General features: G+C 35.6%; 1 protein-coding gene across 1 annotated transcript in view; it reads right to left on the reverse strand.

Annotated features, from left to right (window-relative positions):
- Nucleotides 1–8,031: 8,031 nt before the first annotated feature.
- The window catches only part of LOC126971328 (serine-rich adhesin for platelets-like), a 30,951-nt gene continuing 14,589 nt past the window's right edge, over nt 8,032–24,393 (reverse strand). The window contains exons 6-17 of the mRNA XM_050817566.1: nt 22,929–23,122; nt 21,331–21,564; nt 19,602–19,713; nt 16,061–16,230; nt 14,600–14,714; nt 13,821–13,966; nt 12,559–12,783; nt 11,131–11,218; nt 10,161–10,309; nt 9,756–9,871; nt 9,191–9,338; nt 8,032–8,548 (exon numbers count right to left, since the gene is read on the reverse strand). Coding sequence (XP_050673523.1) covers nt 8,501–8,548; nt 9,191–9,338; nt 9,756–9,871; nt 10,161–10,309; nt 11,131–11,218; nt 12,559–12,783; nt 13,821–13,966; nt 14,600–14,714; nt 16,061–16,230; nt 19,602–19,713; nt 21,331–21,564; nt 22,929–23,122 — 1,745 coding nt within the window. The 3' untranslated portion in view covers nt 8,032–8,500. The remainder of the gene's footprint in view (nt 8,549–9,190; nt 9,339–9,755; nt 9,872–10,160; nt 10,310–11,130; nt 11,219–12,558; nt 12,784–13,820; nt 13,967–14,599; nt 14,715–16,060; nt 16,231–19,601; nt 19,714–21,330; nt 21,565–22,928; nt 23,123–24,393) is intronic.

The raw sequence follows: 24,393 nt of genomic DNA on the forward strand, positions 1-24,393 counted from the left end.
ATACTCAAAGTACTGATGGATGAAGGTAAAACTAAGCTTTATTTTGACCGCTTTAATACGTGATATTTTTATTAAATTCTTAATTTATATTTTATTTCTTCTTTCTTTATTACATATAATCTAGTATTTCTTACAAATTACTGATTTAGGGAAATGTTTATGCAACATTATTTGGCTGTCTGTGTGCGTGTTGGCGAATGTAAGTACGTGACGCTCACGCATGAATGAAACTATCGTTCTGAGCGTTATTATTCTATGGTTTCAACGACATCTTTTGATAATTACTATTATTAAAATTAATATTAAAATTCCAGAGAAATCTTTTGTTAAACGTACCTTTATTTTTGCAATTGCGAATTATCTACAAAAAAGGGCACTTCTGAGATCAACGATTATTTTTTTATATGTAATTTGATATATTATAATAATTATATTAAGTCATCGTCGCGAGCCCATTGAGTGCGGTCTCTGTGTTCGTTTGTTTACGTTCGCACTTTCGCCAAGCTAACGTAGTGTGCGCGACGATTAATTATCAACCTTATTTCTATGTGCGCAAGTACTTAAGAAGGTGTACTATTAAGTTTGAAACTTTTATCTTTATAAGTTAATATGGAGTGTGCAAAATGTTTAGAAACAGTGCATGACGGCGTATTATGTAGTCACTGCCAAGGACAATTACATTTCGGCTGCGCAGGCGTTGCTGAAACAACCTATCGCAAAATGGCAATGGATAAAAAGGCATCATGGAAATGTTTACAATGTCGCAATGCCAATATGTCTTCCACCGCGGCGGACATAACTACTGTCTTGCATGAAATTAAGGCTATGCGTGGAGATCTCAACAGCATGCGCTCAGATATAACCTCAAACACCAAGGCTGTAGAGGAATTTAACTATCAATTATCTTGTCTAGCTGCTCGCTTTAACAACTTAGATAGCCGAATTTCTACAGTGGAAACAAAAATACAAAAGGATTTGACCTCTGCCAACATTACAATTGATGAACTTCGTCGTGCCAATAACGAGCAGGATCAACACTCGAGATTGAATAATGTTGAAATATCAGGAGTGCCAGTCTCGAATGGTGAAAATCTGCTATCTATTGTACGTGATATCTGTCATGAGGTTGCGTTTCAATTACAAGAATCTGATGTAGATTACATCCATCGTGTTCGTCGTTTTGTGAATCCCAACATTAGTGAAGGTCAAACACAGTCTTCTAGCAGCCGGCCCCCCGCGATCATAGTCAGGTTTAGCAGGAGACTCCGCAAGGATACGCTGATAGCAGCGGTGCGCGCGCGCCGCGGCCTTACAACAGCTGATATAGGTTTGCCTGGACCTACAGTGAACCTATATGTGTAATAAACTGAAGTGACTAATTCTCCTTACATTATATTATAGTAACATCACATTAAACTTTTTCGCATTAAAATTTATTATTGTATATACTTGTAGTGGTAAACAGGTACGTCTTATGTATAAACTTAGTTTTTATTCACGTATACGAGGTTTAGGTAAATATGATAAATATACACAAATATTGGTTGGGTATTTATTTATTTTAATTAAATTTAGGCTAATAAAATGTTGACTCAACAATCATTTCAAATTTACTACCAGAACGTTAGGGGTTTAAGAACAAAATCTAATGAATTCATTTCTGAAGTATCAATAAATAGTTATGACATAATTTTGATAACTGAAACCTGGCTAACAGCTGACTTTCATAGCGGTGAGTATTTCGATCGTAGGTATTACGTTTATCGTAGCGACAGGTCTTGGGAGGCGAGCGGTGCGCCCCGCGGTGGTGGCGTGGCAGTAGCCGTGCGCGCCGACTTACAGCCAGTGCAGCGAGACTGGCCGGTCCCGCCAGCTGCTTGTAACTGTGTGTAGATCTCGATTCCTTTACATGTTACGCAAAGTGGGCCGACACGTTATATAAATATAGCCTGCATCTATATCCCTCATGGACCTTCTTATACACTATGATTTCGTTTACTGAAATTACTGGTAAAATAATTATAGAAAGACCACACGATTTGTTTTTAGTAACCGGCGATTTTAATTTATCTAATGCACAGTGGCACGATTTACAAAGTAATAATCTGTTACTAATGCCCAGTGGTAACCAAGTTATACAATGTTTCTCTGAATTCCTTGCTTTTTCTAATTTGCAACAATATAATAGAATAAAAAATATTAACAACCGATTACTTGATTTGGTATTATGTAACACAAATTGTACTGTTCAAGAATGTGAACACCCGCTCACTAATGAAGATGTACATCACAGATCTCTGTATATAGTACTCACATTAAATTATCTTTTTCCTTTTAAAGCTAAATCTAGTTACATACACAATTTTCATTTGGATAAGTACAATGAAATTAATCAAGAATTATTAGCTACTGACTGGTTTGCGCTTTTTAAATCATTAGATGTAGAAAACTGTGTCTTAAAACTTTATAATATAATTAATAATTTAATTTCTAAATTCATTCCTTATCGTAAGAACCGTATTTCTAACTCAATGCCCATATGGCACAGTAATGCCTTAAGAAAAATGTTAAATGAGAAAAGAAAAGTGCACAAAAAATGGAAGCTATATGGTAATCCCCTTGACTATAGTAGTCCCTATTAAGAAAAAGAGCTCGCAAACTAGAAATGGAATGTTATAACTGTTATATTGAATTTTCTGAAAAAAATATCAAGAAATATCCAAACTTTTTTTGGTCTTATATTAAATCTATTTTAGCTAATCAGGGTCTGCCACAAACTATGCAATATAAAGGATCGACGTCCTCAGATGGTAAAGAAATTTGTAACATGTTTAATGAACACTTTCAATCAGTCTTTGAAAAGCCTAAATATCATCCACGCCACTATAATGACAATGAAATAAATCCCTCAGCAATAGTAGAAATTAGTACAGTCAGTTTAAGTATGGATATGGTTCTAAAATATCTTCAATCAGTTAATACTAATAAAGGAGCCGGTCCAGATGGCATTCATCCATTATTTATACAAAATTGTGCTAGATCATTGGCACTTCTTCTTATTTTCTTAATATATAAGCAGTCTATTGATGAAGGATGTATGCCGAACCTTTGGAAACAAGTGTATATAACCCCTGTACCGAAAGGTTCTGTTAGCATGGATATAGAAAAGTATAGGCCAATATCTAAATTATGTCAATTTGGAAAAATATTTGAAAAAATAGTAACGAACCAATTATCTGTAGCTGTCCGTCAACATATTTTCCCAAATCAACATGGATTTTTTAAAGGTAGAAGTGTTGATAGTAATCTTTTGGTGTTTAATGAATTTTTGTTAGATGCTATGGACAAGGGATACCAGGTGGATGCTGTGTATACCGATTTTGCCAAAGCATTTGACAAAATTTGTCATGATACTCTATGGATGAAGCTCTGGCAACTCGGTATACATGGTGATCTTTTTAGATGGATAAAGTCATACATCACTAAAAGGAGTCAGGCTGTTGTAACTAGTGGTTTCGTTTCTGATTTTAAATCAATAAGTTCTGGTGTTCCACAAGGATCGAATTTGGGCCCACTATTGTTTATTTTGTATATTAACAATATTTCTGAGATTCTAAATTCTAACTCAATATTATATGCAGATGATACCAAAATGTATAAAGTAATACGTACTATAGATGATTGCATTGCACTACAAAGTGATATAAATACTTTTGAAATTAATTGCACAAACATTAATTTATTTTTAAATACAGAAAAATGTCATATTATTACATTTACAAGAAAACGCAATCCAATATTTTACAATTATAATCTTCGTGGTAAAGAACTCACAAGAGTCACTGAAGTTAGGGATCTAGGCGTAATTTTAGACTCGAAACTCAAATATGTTAATCATATGATAAAATCGTAAATAAAGGATATAAACAACTTGGTTTCATTTTACGCGCTGGAAAACCATTTAAGGATCCTTTAACTTATAAAATTTTATTTAATAGTTTTGTACGAAGCCACTTGGAATTTTAATGTGCAGTTTGGAAACCTTTTTATCAAATTCACGTTGATCGTTTAGAAAGAATTCAAAAAAAGTTTATTAAGGCTCTAGAATTTAGAACTGGACATGATGAATTCATTAATTACCAATTATCATTAGACAAATATAAAATAGAATCTCTATCATACCGTCGTGATAAATTCGATATAACCATATTATATAAAATCATAAGTTATGTTATTGACGCCCCTGCGTTATTACAGAAGATTACATTTAGGATACCTCGTATGTGTGAACGCAACAGTAGAGAAAAACCTTTATTCTCAATTCCGATCAGTAGAACTTGTTTTACCCACAATAGTTTCATAAGACGTGCCTGTCGACTTTATAATAACTCCTTTAATCATATTGATATATTTTGTAACTCCATAAATAAATTAAAAAGATACCTTAAAATCAAAAACAAAAGTGATAAATTTAAATAAGTTACATACTTTCCTATAAGATATTATAGTATCTATACATATTTTATATACTTTATAAAATTCACCTTCTTACACGTAAACTTTATGTATATAAATGCGCCATAACCTGTATATAACACAGGGAACTAAAGGTTTATATTAACTCATAGCTATTAAGATAGTTGTATGAAACTGTTTGTTCCTTATATAAATAAATAAAAATAAAAAATTATGTAATCCAATTATTGCACACTAAGACAAAGTGATTGACCTATCGCGAGTGTAAGACGTAGCTGTCATACACACTAAACTAATAAACCTAGCCTGTTGTCAGACGTCGTCTAACAGCAAAAGGCTCAATTAATACGCATGAATTATCAAGCAAATAGCAATTAGTTATGTTTAGAAAAAACATTCGAATCATCAATATTTTTTACACCGCCGCTTCTTATGTTGAGAAGAATCGGCAAGAAACTCAGAAATTACTCTTTTAAAATCATCCCCTTAGGGAAAACAAATAACTGTACATTAAAGCATGATCCAGCCTAGCGAAACTCTCTAAGAAAAAAGCGATTCACTCGATTGTATGAAACTTGCAGTCATTGATAAATTGACAGCTGACGGCTATAATCTTGTAAGAATCGGAGATAGCTGAAATCAAATACGTTTTATGTAACTGTTCGCTTTTAAACTTAGCCGGATTATACTTAGTCGCCAATCGCCATACTGTAATTACTACTACTTCAAACCAATGTCAAATCACTGCACGTTTCATACTAAACTAAATTTTAATTTTTCTCGGGCAGTCCCGCTCTTTATTATGTAGTATTTACATCCTCTTTGGCATGATCAGCTTGTAGAATATTTTTGACGGAACTTTTTGGAGTTTACTCCTTATGAATCGATTTTCATATAAGGCGCCCAGTATGAGAAATATGGGGAGTAAAACCACAGTAGACATATGTATCAGTACGGAAACTACCTACAGACGTTCGAAATGACACGCTCACACAAAGATGCGCGTCGACGAGGCCCCTAAGCGGTGTTCGCGGTCAAAACGGGTCTTTTTAAAAGTGCCAGCGTATTTCGTGGTATACGGCTATTTGAACTTGGATCCATCATAGTATATAAGAATGATTTTATTGTTATATTATTATTATTATTAGCAGGTATTCGAATTAGAAGTCCGTGAGATCAATTACAATAAATTCGTGAACATAATTCACAATTTACACTAAGATGGCGGCTGCAATATTTATCATCATTTTTTATGAGTTTTATGGTTTACTATGATTTTTTTTTATATTTATTTATTTTGGATAAAAATATTTACCTGCATGTGTTTCGTCATTGTTTTCCGTGAGTATTGAAACCAGTACCAGCTAGTGCTGTCCAAATAAAAATTCGAGATGACAGCAGCAAAAAATTATCAAGTTTTCGAAACTCGTGTCGTTTTCATGGTTTTCGAGTGTGCTGAAATAGATAGTGGTGACAGAATGTAAATGGTGGCTGCATGAAATTGACAATTTTTGCATCATGGTTGTCGTTTGCGGCCACATGAAAATGAGAATTTTTTCGTCCCATGACGAAAAAATTGTCGTATTTATAGTTTTTGAGGATGTTGAAACTGATAGTGCTGTCAAAATGTAAATCCAAGTTGGAGCTATATGAAATTATCAACTTTTTATCATGGGTGTTGTTTTTATGATTCTCGATGGTGTTGAAGCCGATAATGCTGGACTTTTGTAATAAAATTGTGTATTCACCGACAATCCCGAAAATCTCAAAAATGATACCCATATTGATTTTATTGAAAATGTCACATCCGCCATCTTGGATCTTGAAATGGGTGTCATATTTGTAATTGACGTTTCCCGTTAATATTTCAAATAAAATATATCAACGAAAATTTAAAAAAAAATTCAAAAAATATATTTCCAAGAAAAACATTCTATTAAATGTTGTTTACAAATTAGAGTATTATATTGCATTATACGCTGTATAGCTATTATACATACACTATAGATAAAAATCTTACGCTTTTTACTTTTTTACTCTCCGCAACACCCAATAATCGAAAACTCTTTTTTTAAAGTCGGTTAGAAAAGTAACCTGACAACCCTATTGCTTCAATGGAGTGTACGCACATGTAGGTAAGTATTTTGTCAACAAGGCTTAGTTTCCATACTGATACATATGTCTACTGTGGTAAAACCTACTCATCAAATGATCATCGTGACAGTCTCGACGCTCGGTCCCTATATTAGTTGTATTGCAGTATACGGATAGCATACATCATTTTCCTTTTCTTGTATTTTAAAGGTTTATTACATTATTGAAATTCATTTATTATTATACTTTCATAAAGTTAAGTGAAAATTCTATAAATTCTAATAATCTTATAATTCTTACTGGAGCGAATAGGTCTGTGGGTACCGGATGGACGCACTACAAGGCGAAGGCGACAGCAGCTGCTCGTAATTCCGCGAGCGAGAACCAATCTTATGCGAGACACGCCTTTTACAGTCGCTTTACGAAATTTAATTGAACTTTCGCATAGGATTGACTTGTTTGCTTGCTCACTGAACGAGTTTAAAATTAGAGTAGTTGTTGAATGTTCTAGTAATAGTAATTAGTATAGTAATAATCTAGTATAGTAGGTATAGTCTGTTAGTAGTAGCTCTAAGATTTATGTTTATATTAATTTAAATACTTAAATTTAAGTCAAGTCAAAATAGGTCACTTTGTAAGGATAGGGGGGCTTTATTGGTTAAATAAATAAATTATGGAAGAAAGTGGTGTAAATAGTAGTGGCGGAAAATCTGATACGAGTAGCACGTGGGTACTAAGTAAGTTACAATTATTCACACATTAATATGACATGTATTGTATATATAAACATGTGTGCTTTGTATTTATTAAATATTGAATTATCAATATAGTTTATTATATTATTACATTAAATGTTTAATTTAATATGGAGTGTATATATATATAGCGCATTTCACGCCAAATAGACAATTTTTAACCTAACCTTTTTTTTTTAATATCTAAGTATATTTTTTTTAATTAATACTATAACTTTAAATTAATAATGTCTGTTTGTAGCCGACTCCATTGGACTTGATTTTGTTTAGTACCTGTTCAAAGACAATCGTTCTTGAGGAGTAAACTCCAGTCGTGCGTCGGAGCTGATATACACATTTTTGTTTTTGTATAAAATGTTCTTTTCTAGAAAAGAGCTTAAAAATGCAGTAATAAAGTGTTTGCGTTTAATCTTTACGCGCGATTGAAGTAAAACTGGGTAATAATTAAGTCTAGCAATAATTAAAATTTTTTATACATATTTTATAGAATTTCTAAGCATTAAAAAGACTGGACAGAAGTACCGTTCAGTTACTTCTGTCAGGAACATTACTAGGAAAAAAAACTGAGTTAAACTCACGTCGTGCCGAAAGAAACCTTACATTCTCAAAGCAGTAAGAATTCTTAAAATATAAATTTTGATATAGTGAATTACTTTTTATAAATGCTTCTTTACCTACACCAAAGTAAATTAATCAAACAACAAAATAAAAGCAATATCTTTATATCGATAATAAATAACAACAGTAGAATAATTCTTTAAAACATAATATTTTACAAAAAATAAATGCACAGCCTGTGTAATACTCTATTATTTTGTACTCTGTCATAAAGCTATAGTAAAATGAGGTCACAATACTCTTTGGTTAGTCGAGCTATTTCTTTATCAAGGCAAAGGTGCAACGCCATTCATCCTAAATACATAGGCTTAAAAGAAATATGTTTGAACAATAGTACAGGCCGATACATTAAAATAATAATTTCGTTTCAATCGTTATTCATTTGTGTTCATAACTAAAACAGCTGGTCACAGCACAGGAAAGCACTCTGCGCTTTTATATGTGCTCGGTTGTGGCCACTGGAATGTACTGTCTGTCGTTCATAATTCATATACTCGTAACAATTAGTTGAGAGCCGGTTCATATGATTATTGTGGATCATCTATCGACGAGGCATATCATCCTTTCGTTGCTGTGCATCCTTTGTCCGAAATTATGACGCATTGCTGAAATAATAAAGTTTAAATTTTATTAATAACGTTATTCAATCTTTAAGCTCCACGAAAACCTACCAGAGAGCTGTAAACACTTCCCTATGCTCGTATTTCTATGATATATCAGGACAATCGAGTGTATGGGTCATCTGATAGTAATCTGCCAGTTGCAGGCTCGTTTGCACAGGTTGCCGTCTAGATTATGGGTACCAACACGGCGCCTAATTCTGCCGTGAAGCAGTAATGTGTAAGCATTATTGTTTTTTGGTCTGAAGGATGCTGTACCTAGTGAAATTACTCTGCAAATGAGATTTAACATCTTATGTCTCAAGGTGACGAGCGCAATTGTAGTGCCTCTCAGAATTTTTGGGTTTTACAATAATCCTGAGCGGATTGGGCAACTGCATTGGGCGTATTTAAATAGGCAGGGTGTATCAATTACCATCAACTCAACGTCCTGCTCGTCTCATCTCTTATTTTCATAAAAAAAAGCTATCAACTCTTTCAAAGTATCACAGAAGCGTCGCCAGCACTTTAGACATGTACCTACGCGCTTTTTGAAGCGTGTGACGTGAAGCGACGCGCCGCATAGCTCCGCTATAATGCAGTCCGGCCCTTAGAGCAACCCTATGAACAAAATTAATTCAAGCTTACCCTAGCGTCAGAATCGTATTCAAATCCAGAGCTGCAGTTCAATTCCTTAGCAGTACCACCGATGCAAATGAAGAACGCGTCGCATTTAGTTGGATGAGGGTAGCTGCCAATTTGACTGTCACTACAGGTTACTTGTTCTTCTTCATTCCTGCAATGGTTGGTAAAGTGGCTTTATAACATTTATGTAGTATTACTCATTTTTGTCTTAAACTACAAAACTTGTCACAAACTATTGAACTATTATTAGCATTCATTTTAATTGGCGTATCTATTCTGTTTTTTATTATATTACTCTCTACATTTTGTTAGGTGTAAGGCAGTAACGTAAGAAAATCGAGATGAGTTAATTTCTATTTCTGCAATATTTAATACAGCACTCATTTAAAGTATTTAAAAAGGATGGCTTAATCAGAAAAAATGGAAAAACAATAATACAAGGAGATGTCAAAATGCGTCCCGGTTAGGATGCTTTCGATTCACGTGATGAGAGCGCTAATAATGTAATTTTCGTTCAGCCTTTTTGATATAAATATTATTATTGTAGACTATAGTATAAATTAATTACCTCTCAGTTGTAGGCTTGACATCAGGTTTGGCTGCCTCCAATTCAACTCCATCAGTTTTGTTTACAGACTGCTCTTGTTTCGCGAAACAGCCGTAGTCCGATATTGGCGCGCAAAACTGTAATCACACATAAAAAGTGTGTACTTATGTACGTACGCAAAAAGAAACACTTCTTTGGCGTTACAAAATAAAAATCCTTAAAAATTTTTATTCCTCGTGCAATTTTATGTTTGTAAAAAGAACAATATCCAATCCTTGATCTATGCCTCTTTATGTAGTAATAAGTTTAAATTTAGGATTGGTCTCCGCTACGTTCCCTTGGGTGTAAGAGACGATTTAGGGCATCACCAGACTAGGTAGGTACTTATTATGAAAAAGAAAAAGATTAACAGCATTTGGAGTGTACCTGTAATTCTGGATCGTATTCGTGGCCATTCGGACAGGATAACTCAAATGCTATCCCAGCTATGCAGTTGTAGAATCGATCGCAGTAGTCTGGATGAGGGAAGTTTCCACCGCCCAACTCCGGGCATATGGGTGCTGGCTTTGTAGTACCTGGAATTGAGGTAAATTTCAGGTGAAGGGCTATCGAATATGTGAGGAGGCCATCTATAAATTACGTCACACGAATTTCATGATTTTGTGACCCCTCCCCCGACTTTGTGATAGCTGGTCACATCTGTGATGTTCCCCCCGCATTTCCATAATATGGTAGCATGTTCGTGTTATTTTTTTTTATCAGTATAAGCTGCATACTTCAAATAATTTACGGTAAATATAATTAAAAGTGTTTCTTATGTTAAAAATCATAAAATATCAAAACTAAACCAACTATGACGTTTAAAAATTTACTAACAAAACAAAATATCTAGCAGACAGAGTAACAGCTATTTTATGTTATTTTTTAGTAATTATGTAGTTTCAATTTAGTGTTGTAATACTTAGATATAAAATATTATATTTTGAAAATTTGTGATGTCACAAAGTTTGCGACCCTCCCCGTCCCTTGTCACACAATGTCACACTTCGTCGACCCTTCCCTCCCCTTAACGTGTATCATAATTTATGGATGGCCCTTCAAATATCATTTAATACACAAAGTAATATTTAGATAATTTATATGTCTAGAGCCTCTTGCTGTTAGACAACCGATAAAAAAAGGCCAGAAATTATTAGTTTAGTGTGCGTCATGCGTGACTTACACTCGCGATTTGTATGACACTTTGTGTTAGTGTGCGCGAATTGCGTTAAAATAGAGGTTAGTTCTAAAGTCATTTTTTCCAAGTTTTCACAGCTGTCATAGTCTATCTAGACAATTTAAGTGTAATTAATATAAACAAAGACTATCAACAAATCGCTACATAAGTTAAATCTACCTTCAGTCGGTTTGGCTGTGCTGATAGTACTCGAATTTTCATTAGCTAGCGATGCTGTACATCCATTTTCCGAGATCTCGATGCAGCGCTGAAAGATTTAATCATTTATTTATCTGACGACTTATTTTTATATTTAATCTCAGTTAGGGCTACGCCTAAAAAAACTATGCCTTAATTAATAAGTAAAAATGCGTTCAAGAACTAAAACAATACACAATAAGAAAAAAGAAGAGATTACTGGATGAAATTTTCAATTTATAACATAAATTTTCATGCCTTCTATTTTTGCGGTTTCGAACTTGCTGCAAAATAAAGCACCAAATAAAAGCTGTATGATTTGGTCTGATGTGAAATCCGCAGAATTCCTCAAAACCTGAAGTTCTATGGGATTGCTTTGCAGTAATATGGTCATTGGAAGGTTAACTTTCGATCGAATGTCACAGCACAGGTCCTTCAGTTTAAAGACATTTATTCTCATAAGATTTATCATAAAATCCCTCACATGAGAATTTTACACAAATATAGAATATAATATTACTATAGGTTACTATGACAAAGCATGCAATACAAACAAAATGAAAAATTACAGAAAATGAAGGTACATAAAAAATGCTCAATATAACAACATCAAGGTCAAGGTGACAGGTCTTTCATAGTTTCTGAGCAAGATATCGAATCACCACCTATTTTATAATCGAACTCTATTAGGCACTACTTTCGCCCGAAAATCATGGCATAGCATTTGGATGTACGGTTCTTCAAACTCCGCGGGAAGTATATCAAGTATCGCAACAATTACAATTATTAATTTGTTATGTTTTTAAAGTGATAACCCTCACTTCTAGGATTAATACACAAATAAAGCACCGGCACGGAACGCCGGAGGTCGTGGGTTCGAATCCCGCATCGTTCATAAAATTGTGTTTTTAAAATTTTATTTGTGTATCACAATGATTCATTAACTATATTAACAGTTCGACCAGGCTCCAGCAGCACACATTCACAAGTTGATGCATGGACCAACCATCGTTCCCGTCGCACTTAACTGTCCCACCCAAAGGCCCAGGGGTGTCGTAAGAGGCGAATAAACGCATTTAACAGTGGGAGATTTTGCACAGGATGCTAACTAGATAATGGGTACCACAACGGCGTCTTTTTCTGCAGTGAAACAGTAATGTGTAAGCATTATTGTGTTTCAGTCTGAAGGGCACCGTAACTAGTGAAATTACTGGGCAAATGAGACTTAACATCTTATGTCTCAAGGTGACGAGCGCAATTATAGTGCCGCTCAGAATTGTTCGATTCTTCAGCAGGGCATATCAATTATCTTCAGCTAAACGTCCTGCTCGTCTCGTCCCCTATTGTCATAAATAAAAATAACTGTAAGTTTTCCATTTATAACAAAAAAAACTGTCAAAGTGATCTCACCATTTCAGTATGATCATACTCAAAGCCACTTGAACATGTCACCAAGAAAGCCTCGCCGGCCATACACAGATAGAACGCATCACAGCGTTCTGGATGGGGCACATGTCCGGTGACAACTTCATCGCAAACGTCATTCGTGGTAGACTCAGCCTGTTGGTTGACTAGGGTTGTCGAGCTCACGTTTCTGCTAGCGAAACAACCGCTGTCTGATATTGCGACACAGCCCTGAAAATTTTGTTAATTTACAAATAATAATAATAAATCTTTATTTGTTGCAAAAAGATACAATTTTGCTCCAAATTACCCTTGACCCCCAAAGTAGGATAGCCTGACATAGGGGTCAGTCAATGAAATATATATTTGAAATATTTCTGACTAACTGATAGAACTCAAAAATCTCAATTGAAGTTCACCACCCGTTTGAAAAGGTATGGCGCAGACTTGAGATGAAGGGCCTGTTTTTTTTATAAAAAAATCAATAAAGTTAGCTAGAAATCACTTAGAGGCGATCGCTTTACTTTACAATATCAAATCCTTATATATCTTTCACCCTCCATATTTTTCTGCTACGAAATAACAGGTATGAATTTTCTATGAAATGCCTTTTGATGGGCTTAAATTTTCCGAACATTTACCATAGTAATGTATATTTTTTTCACAACATCAAAATTTTGAGATTTCAACGAACAAAAAACCCACCGGCTTTTTTGAAAAAGCTGATATTTTGACGTGAAAATTTTGATATGTGGATCAAAAATGTCGCTTTATCGCTTAATAAAAAGTGATGTCACAAAATTTAGGACTCGTCTCCTTCCCTCCCCTTTATGGTTATGGTTTTTAAAGTGGCTTTAGTGCAGTTCAGTGCAGCCTTTTTTTACTGCGACCAATGTGGTCTATTGTAATAGCTACTGTTAACTATAACTCACTGCTAAGATTGATTCTTTTCATGAATCTTATTATGTGTTTTGCAATCTTATTACACAGAGAAATCATGAAAAATAGAGAAATAAGTATGCACATAAAGAAAAAAGTTTATGAAGTCTCCATACTACCAACTTTTACATATGGATGCCAGTCTTGGACGCTTAGGAAGGAGGACGAGAGGAAGATTGCCGTCAGCCAAAGAAAAATGGTTGGAATGCTAGGCATCCGAATCACAGACAAAATAGACAATATTCGAGAAAAAACTAAACTGACTGATGTCATAACAAGGATTAGACGGCTAAAATTTTGGACCTTATTTGACATTGAAGTAAACTTACCCTGACTGTGTGGTCATACTCGAAGTTGTTCGCACATCTGTGCAAAAAGTAGGTTCCTCCGAAGCAGTTGTAGTATTGATCGCAGTGCTCTGGGTGAGGTATGTTACCGAAGACACCCGGGGGACACACTGGAGCTTGGGTTGTTACTGTAAAATCATTATTATACAGGATGAAGTATGACCAGGCGATGTAAAGTAAGCGATATCAATCAATAATTTTTTTAAAAATCAAACGATAAGTATCAAAAATTTTGATTTAAAACACTCTCATACACTTAATATGAGAATAGTACACAAATAAAAATTGAAAACAAAATTTTATGAACGCTGCGGGACTCGAACCCACGACATAAAATATTGTATGCTTTGTTCAACTCTTATTTGTGTATTAATCCTAGAAGTGAGGGTTATCACTTTAAAAACATAACAAATTGTTTAGATTTGCAAGAACGACATCTCAAGTCAATTTCATAATATGCAATTACTAGGGTTGAGCAGGTTATCAACTGTAAAGTAGATCCTGTAGATGAAGCCACAACCTGAGAGTTGAACAAAGGATATAAGATTTTATGACGGTACGTCACTCGAACGGTTAGCTTGGTTGGAAGAGCACTTGCACGGAACGCGAGGGGTCGTAGGTTCGAGTCCCGCATCGTTCATAAAATTTTGTTTTCAAATTTTATTTATGTATTTATTCTATAAGTGGGTTATCACTTTAAAAACATAACATATTGATGAGATTAGTAACTTGTATATACTTTATAGATGTAAGCTAAGTACCTTCATCGGTTGTATTATACTTGTTCTGTGTCGTGGAGATTTCATCTTCACCAGTCTTCACAGAGGTCGTCTCTTTCGTCGAAAAACATCCTCCGGCAGCAATCAATACACAATTCTGAAAAATGTTAAATATACAAATATTCAAATATTCAAATCTTTTATTTCACACTTTACATGCACACCTGTATCACTACCACTGGACAGGCTGTTCCATATGTTTGACTGCAAATTTTTGTGCATATTTGAAACGCCACTAGCGAGCGTCCAGATAACGGAAAATTTTGACGTATAATACAAATGGCTGCGAAGGAACGTACGAATACTCTGAAGCGTTTTTGTATTTTGAAATAATTTCGTTCGTTTTCCGTGTTATTTATACTTCAAGAATCAACGTAATAAAGGACACTTTTTTTTTTGTAAATAATTTCCCACCATCTATCGATGTTTGCTGAGGTTGTCTTCAATAGTTTTAGTACATTAGTACAGCGCCAAAATGGCGAATTTCAAACAGGCACAAAAGCACTTTGACAGACGGCAGTCCAGTAGAGGTCAGTGATGTACACAGTAACACTTTATGCTGACCCCACACTAGGCGTTGCCTGACACGTGGGAGAAATAGTAATGTCTTATCGCGGGTGTTTAAATATAATACTCACCCCATAGATTTTTTTACAAAGAGCAAACTCCATAATTATACGAAGCATATAACTCTTATCAATAACAATAATAATCCTAAATAGCAGTTAATACTTGCAAGTTCGAGTACAGATAACAAAATAATAGACGAGCTTTTTTATAGAAGAGTTAGTCAAACGTAGGGAGACCTGATGTTAAGTGATCACCGCCACCCACATTCTCCCGCAACTCCAGAAGAATCACAGGAGCGTAGCCGGCCTTATAGAACGATGAACACATTTTTTTTGACGGTACTAATGACGTATCGTCCTTGAAACACCTTACAAGGAAGCTCATTCCATTTGGGTTAACGTGGTCTTCCATCCAGGATGCTTTAAAGCCGCACTGCACAGGAACGCCAAACATCCAGACGGTGCCTATTTCTGCCGTGAAGCAGTAATGTGTAAGCATTACTGTGTTTCGGCCTGAAGGGCGACGTAGATAGTTGCGAGCGCAGTTGTGGTGCCGCTCAGAATTTTTGGATTTTTCAATAATTCTGAGCGGCACTGCATTGTTATGGGCAGGGCGTATAAATTACCATCAGTTGAACGCCTTGCTTGTCTCGTCATGGCGTAAAAAAAGATGGTAGAGAGGATATCCTATTTTGTGGCGCGCGTTTTGAGATTGAATTCGGCGGCCGTAACACTCCGGTATTAAGATACACACGGGCTTAAAAATTAAAAGAGATATATAGCCACGTGTGCTTAAAAATAGGGTGTAAGTGCAAAATAAAGAATAAATGAAACCATTTTGACTATTTTCGCTACTGACTTGGCTAATACTTACTTGAGCGTTGTGGTCATATTCGAATCCGTTGGAGCAATTCAGAAGGAAAGCAATGCCGCCAATACAAGAGTAATACTTGTCGCAGTAAACTGGATGGGGGAAGTTCCCTATCGCACCAGCAGGACATGTGAACGTCGGTGATGCTTCGGATGTGGTGGAGCTAGATACTGCTGATGTAAAATGTTACGGTTTTAGCATTCGATCAAATAATTATTCATTTGTTTCTGTAGCTTAATCATTATGAGCATTCTATTATCTATATTTCATAGTCTCAGTGGGAGGCTCCTTTGCACCGGATGCCATAACGGCGCCTATTTCTGCCGTGAAGCAGTAATGTGTAAGCATTACTGTGTTTCGGTTTAAAGGGCGCGTAGCTAGTAATATGACTGGGCAAATAGACTAAACATCTTATGTGACGAGCGCAGTTGTAGAGCCGCTCAGAATTTTTGGGTTTTTCAATAATCTTGAGCGGCACTGCATTTTAATGGGCAGGGCGTATCAATTACCATCAGGTGAACGTCCAGCTCGTCTCGTCCCTTATTTTTATATAAAAAAATTTAACTACATACACTCGAGAGCATAGGAATCGTACACCCCTATATTTTTATTTCTATTGCAAACATTATTTAATTTTAATTTTGTCTGCGAATATTATTTAAATTAAATTATACTTGTTAGCTTCCTAAAAACTCATAATGTGTAGCTGTGTCCTCGAAATCGATCAATGTATTATAAAATAAAGTCCTCCGACGCGTCTGTCTATTCGCGACAAACTCAAAAATTACTTTACCGATTTTCATGCTATTTTCACCAATGGATGGCGTAGTTCTCCAGTAAGGCTTTATAATTTGTTAAGTTTTTGTATACATTGACGATATTCGCTGGTGTCGGAAACAATAAGCCGTCTGGGAGCTTTTAACGAAAACGTTGTCCAAGCTCTTTGAGATATAACAAAATAATGTAAGGTAGAATTATCTTATTTAATAATATACTATATCCATTTTAATACTTTAAAATATTGTAAATTATAAAGCGGTAATGTAAAAGCTGTACACACTAATACGATGTTAATCCTTATCATTTTACTAATATAAAATCATTCAGAAAATCGATTTTGTTTCACTTTAACTCATTAACTTTGATTCCACATTTCCATTCTACATTATTCCCGTTATTCCCGAATACTTACAATTTTTTTTTTCTCTTGGCAGAACAATGTCTGTCAGGTCAGCCAGTAATCTTAATATATATAAATTACGTGTCACGTTGTTTGTCTGCGATGGACTCCTAAACTAATGAACGGATTCTAATAGAAATAACTTCATGGAGTGCAGTTTAGTCCAACTTGAGAGAAAGGATAGTTTTTATTTCGATTTGGACCCATAATTATTTTTATTTTCAATATTTGTTTTGGATGCATATATTTTCACTGTGAAACAAGTTCATTATAAAAACAGAGAGCATTTTTTACGAAAGAATTCTTGACATTTTGAAATAATATTGGCGAATTCCTGTAAAACAGTATTTTTTGTGTATTATGTTCAGAACAACGTCTGTCAGGTGAGCTAGTTAGTATACATATAAAATTTCGTATCACTTGTTTGTGCGCGATGAACTCCTAAGCTACTTAACCGATTTGAATAAATTTGCAGTGAGTTCCAACTTTGGAGATAGGATAATTTTTATTTCGATTCGCGACCCCTAATATTTTTTAATATTTTTTTTTATTTTTGTATATGGTTTAAGAATCTTTATTTCTCAAAAGAATTAACAATTCACTTACTGAGAAAACTTAAATTATCTTAAAAGTAAAAGGTAAGTAATTAACGTACAAAGCAAACGAGTATGAAAAGTAACAAAAGAAAGATTTACTAATATCTAATAGTACAACAAAATATAATAACACACTAATAATATGAGAATCGGTGAGTAGTCACAATTACAATTAGTCACACACCACTAGAACAATAAATGAAATATGGCAGCACGAACAAAGTGAACAGAACCGGATCGCGCGTCACAGAATAAGATAACTGAATATGGCTTCACATTACAAGTTTGGAAAAATTTTAACTTTAAAAGTATTGTGTAGTATTATTTTTGTATGAATAATTAATTCTATGAGATAATTTTTTCACGCACAATTTGACAGTTCTACTGTGACATTATTTCATTAAAAGAACAATGAATCTATTATTGAAATGATTTCTACGAATTTCGAAATTAAAAAAAGGGTTTTAAATTTCTTTAATTTAATTAAAAAATATATTTTTGACATATATATGCATCTACTCGTAGTATATTTAAGGCGGTCACAGCATTTCATAATAAATAAAAATAATAATTCCTGCAGAACTTTGGGATGTAAGTATAGCTTGTGTGTTTTATTTCCACGGGACGTTTGCCCTTAGTCTTAAGGTCACCTTTGCATCTTCCTGTAACCAACTGAAGGTCTTAGGTTCAAGAAGTGCTCAAACGTGGTCATCGAGTGGTTCTCATGCATCCAGTAGCTATTGCAGTCGATAAGCGTTGTAGACTCTGGAGGTTTTACTATCGTCAGTTGTTTTCTGGGTACCATACAACTAATCCGTAAGTTATTAATATCCTGATGACTGTTGTGTACAGCCATTGTATTATTTTTGCACTGCTAAAAATTGGGTTGACTTAAGCTGTATTTAAGGCGACACTAAATGCCAGCGACCTTGAGTGATATGAGTTGACGCCAATAAGCTTATAGTTTCAAAATTCTTGCGGGGAAAACGTAAAATATAAACAGACGCAAGCAATTATATGCTTACAAAAACATTACTGATTACTAAACTGAATAAATGTACCTACACACAAAAAGTACAATTTATAAGAATAAGTATTCCGAGAGTAGTAGTACTAAACAAATGCGTCATGCCGAGAAAAAACTTGTTTAACTCCAATGAAAAGTGGTAGTTCAAAATAGCTCTGGAGTATTAACTATAACCAACAGCAAACATTAGCAGCCTACAAATAAGACTTAATGATAAATGAAAAAACATGATAAAGTAGTGTTCATAGCTCCAAATGCTATATTTTCACCACTAAAGTTGTCTAAAAGACCTTGTTTGCGTGTTTTTTGCTTACCCTTCGCCTTAATTTGAAAAAATATTCAGTGATGCTAACAATAATTGTTTATATGTAACTTAATTATTATAAATCTGTGGGGGCCATTTTCGTTCAATAAACAAATAGAGAAAAACTCTGCCTCACTTCCATTCAGATCAGATCCAGAGTTTACGTCCATAGACTTTGAACATTACTGCCATGAAATAAGATATTAATTTGAATGAATGTTTTAATGTTATCTGTAGGTAGAAGTTAATCTGAGTTTTTGTTCATAGACTTTGAACATTACTGCCACGAAATAAAGTGTTAATATGAATTAATGTACCTGTATGAGTTAATGTCATTTCGCTCGGACATTTATTGAAGAAGTCAGAGGTCTAGTTGTTAATAGTACGACAATGGTACGGGTGTAACAGTTCAAGCTCGTTAAAGAAATCATTGTTACCTGTAGTGTCTGGTACTGTTGGGTCCGCAGTTGTTATCGGAATGGGTTGGGGTGACGTTGTGGAATTCACCAGGTTCGCAAAACACCCATCCTCTGATATCGGGACACAGGTCTGAAATCATAATGTTTTTATGAAAATAAGGACCGATTCGAGCAGGACGTTCAGTTAATTGATACGCCCTGGCCATAACAATGCAGTGCCGTTTGCCGCTCTTGAAAAACCCAAAACTTTTGAGCGGCACTACAATAATTGCGCTCGTCACTTTGAGACATTACATGTTAAGTCTCATTTGCCCAGTAGTTTCACTAGCTACGGTGCCCTTCAGACCAAAACACAATAATGCTTACATATTACTGCTTCACGGCAGAAATAGGCGCCGTTGTGAGACCCATAATCTAGCCAGCATCCTATAAAAAGGAGCCTCCCACTGCTAAAGCTATTATGGCATTAGAAAATTACAAGAGTAATTAAATTAAATTGTTTTGAAATAATTAAAAGTCGTGTTAATCTAAATTTTAACATTGATTATTTAGTGATTCGTTTTTTTAAGTAAAACTTCTTTGAGACTGGGCAAATTGGATTTTATGAGACGAATACATGTAACGAAAATGAGAACTAAAATGGGTTTAATTAGACTGCCAGAGAATGCCATAAAACGAGTTTCTATATAGTTCCCTCGTGTCGTCTTTATGCCATGGTTCGTAGCGTCCCCACTATTCTACCATCGTTTAGTCTTAGTCTGCCAACATACTCGAAATATCCGCAGAAGGGAGAGAGAAGAAAGCTATAGTTTTCGTACAATATTTTGAATCCAAAACCAATACCAGCAGCCGAAATCCAACCCCGTTCTTTCCACCAACTGAATTATGAAGTTAAACTTCTTTAGCTGCGTTGAGTACTTTTCTTGGGATGGGTATACAATGTTAAACTCGCGTCAGGACACGTGGCCTGATCGAGAATTCGTAAAAAAGTCGTTGAATTTATCGATGAAAGATTTATATTTCTAACTAATTATAGTTCGGCTATTTCAACTTTGAGATCATACATACGGTCATTGGACCAGTGGGATCGAATTGGCCGTGAAAAAAAAATTACAATTTAATTATTTGGTTGTTAAGCTTTGCCATTAGCGAAGACTCTCCCTAAGGCGATAGTTATACTTGTATTTCTTTGTTCAAGTTTCCACTTCTGCCGGCACTCTCGGAGTCAAGAGGGTTATAAAACTACGAATCACAAAACTTGGATGCAGCACAGCAAATGCTAGATTCAAAAGCGCTTAGCGCCTATTTCAATAAAGTTTATTTGACATTGACTTTAACCTCCTACAGGCTGCAGTATCTTAGAGGCCCCGCAAACTGCAGACTTTCGATCGGCCAATAGTTTGGTTGAGTTCGGCTGTTAAGTGCGCACACTAGACAACTATCGGCCAACAGTTTTAGGGACGATTCGCTATTAGTTTTAAATCGGCTATTGATGAGTCTGGCCGACTAAACAATCGGTTGTGTGCGCGCCTAGAAGAGCGCTGTACTGATTTAACAGTCGGCCGATAGTATGCTGACGGCAGGCAATCGTGTAGCCCATCAAACTATTTTGTCGGCCAATACGGAATCGTTATAATGTGCGCACTCTCGTACATCTTCATACTGATTAAGAAACCAACGAAACTATCGGCCGATCAAAAGTCTGCAGTTTGCGGGTTCTCTTAAAGCTATGTCTGCAATAAATTACCTTTACTAGTGGATCATATTCGTAGCCAAGAGAACATATCACGAGTATGGGTTCGCCGTTCAGGCATATGTAGTAAGCATCGCATCGTGCGCTCGGAATGTTGACATAGGTGTCCGGTGGACATGTCACGTCCTGCTCACTCTTGTAGGTTGTTGATATAATGTCCTTGTCTGTTGCGTGAGTCGACGTTGCTTGGCGGGAGAAACAGCCGCCGTCAGATATTGGCACACACGTCTGTGAAGCAATTTATTTTAAGCCAGTTAAATGTATGAATGTACGTGAGATATATATTCTACATCCCAAAAGTGCGGGGTGCAATTAGACCATGATTCTGCCATAATAATAATAATGATATATTGGCATGGTACAGCATGTTTCTATATTTAATTTTATATATTTTTATTCAGAATAGGATATGAAGTCAAAAACTACTACACATTTGCATATTAATGCCTCAGACCTGAGAAGGACGGACAAGAAACTCAGCTGGCTTTTTTTTAAATAAAATTTCGACACAATAAATGTTATAATTAATTAACCTGACTGCGGTCGCTCCATTCCCATTCTGTGTTATCATTTAGAAATTCATTGTGGATTACTTTTATTCAAACAAAACAAATCTTATAACTATATTTACAATTCTACGACTACATAAGATTAAAAGTATCATTACGTGGAAGCGTACCAAGAATACTGGCAGCATTACCGCGTTGGATAGCAAGGCTGATCCGTTGACCGAAATAGCTGCCAGCGCTTGAGCTTCCAGTAGCCTTATTGAGGCGCGAAGATAGTATTTTGAACATTCTCCGCCACTGCCCCGGGCCCCACGGGCCAAGTGTCTCGACACCAAACGGCACAAAGATTTATGACTCACTGAGACCAACATATTTGCGACGCTTGCTGTCTTCGGCAGTCGAAGCAGCAGCCCCAGCACCAGAAAGTCATTTATGTTATACTATGTTACATGCCCTTTTAAATGTTGATTTGGGTTAGCTGGGAAGAGATTAAATGAAGAATACTGTGCAACAAATCAACACGCTCACAAGAGAGACAGAAGCCGGGAGCTCCTACGCACTAGTTAGAGAGTCACTTTCTGTTATAACATAAGCTACAGCCTGGCGAAATGTAATAAGGGTAGGGCTACAATCTTGTGTGGTCGCTAACAATGGTCCTTATGAGAAGGCTCGTGGTCGCTCAAAAAGCAAGGAAGACGGCTATGCTCGGACTTTGTCAGTAGTTGCGAGATCGAATTAGAAATAAGAAGATCCGTAGGAGAACTAAAGTAACCTATAAAACCTATATAACCCGGATGATTGCGGAACTGAAGTGGCAGTGGGCAGAGCACATCGATGGGCAAATAGCCGTTGGGCAGTAAAGTCCTCAAATGGTGACCACATACTGAAAGATGGCCCCCCACAAGAGAGAGCGATGATCTGGTCAAGCTCGCTGGAAAAGGTTGGATGAAGGCAGCGCAGGACCGATCGTCGTGGAGATCTTTGGGGGATATCTTTGTCTAGCATTTGACGTGTTTCTATTTTTAAGTACATGCATGGAGTAATACATTAGGCTTAACACATAAAATAGTTTTTAAGGCTCACTTGTGCTTCATGGTCATATTCGAATCCTATTGAGCAGTTTAAGAGGAACTCAATTCCACCGATACAAAAGTAATGTTTATCACAGTATGCCGGATGAGGAAAGTTCCCAGCTGTGTTAGGTGGACACGTGAACGACTGGTCAGCTTCCGAGGCGGAAGTCGGGGGTTCAGTGCTCGATGTTCTCGTCGGCTCCACTGTGAGAAAACGTTAATGTAATAAATTATATTATAAATCTGCAGACGTATATTACTACGTGATCGTGAAGCGCGCCTGACAGCTATATTATCAGTATTTTACATAAATCTAATATATAAAATTCTCGTATTGCGGTGTTTGTTACCAAAGTCCTCGGAAACGGCTGAACCGATTTGTATGATATTTTGTGTGCATATCGGGTACGTCTGAGAATCGGCCAACGGCTTTTTCATACTCCTGAATGATAAGGGTCACCCACTCCTAAATATGTTCTTTTTATTTTTCTTGACAATTTTTTTTATTAGGATTCAGCATTAAAAATACATACAACTGTAAATTTGCACCTGTTTTTATATCGCGATTTTAATATTATTCTATTCCTTCTATAGATAAGCAATAGAGTTGGAACATGGCAATCGAATGATTATAGTAGTACGATAAATTTTATGTACGATATTTGGTACGAGTTTGGGAGGTCTGAGACTCGGTCGTCATCTATTTTTTATACCCCAAAAATTTTAAGTACTTATTGAATTTTTTATATTACTTTATATAACAATACAATGTATTCTGGTTGATTTATAAAATGATGAAGTATCAGCACATATTTAGGTATGCCCATTAGTTTCTTGAAAAACAATAAATTCTGAGTTCATCTGGGCATTGTAATTGCGTTCGACACGGAGACATAGGATGTAAAGTTTCGTTAGCCTAGTAATTTCTCTTCCCATCAAATCGAAACACTTTACTGCCACGGTATAAACATAAGCGAAAGTAGTCAAGTAACTGCGTACAAAATAATGAAACGATGCACGCACGCCCTCTTACGACATATATGTTAAAACACACGCACACACACATACACGTTAAGGCTAAGAAACTGTTTACAGTGTTTACTGTTTACTCCTGGCACAACCATTCCTTATATTATACTTAGAAGGAGGCTGTTCGGTTATTGTAAGGTTTGGTGGGTAGATTTAAATTCATCCTTCTGACTACCCTCATCTTTTTTTCAATGTAATGGTGACCGCGGCCCCGCGCGCACTGTTTCCCCGCAGTCTACGTTAGACGGTGGTTCGAGAAGCTTGTCAACCAGACATTGTGGATCTCTCGCCAACCCTTAATGTTACTCTTGTCCGTGACTAAAGCATTTATTTTATTTTATTTATTTACTAAGGCTTACCAACTAGATACATAATTTTACATATACGAATAAGATAAACATTAATAAGTGTTACTATTTACATATCTAAATTAAAGGTATGCACAT

The sequence above is a fragment of the Leptidea sinapis genome, chromosome 23, assembly GCF_905404315.1.
Source record: "Leptidea sinapis chromosome 23, ilLepSina1.1, whole genome shotgun sequence".
Taxonomy (NCBI): domain Eukaryota; kingdom Metazoa; phylum Arthropoda; class Insecta; order Lepidoptera; family Pieridae; genus Leptidea; species Leptidea sinapis.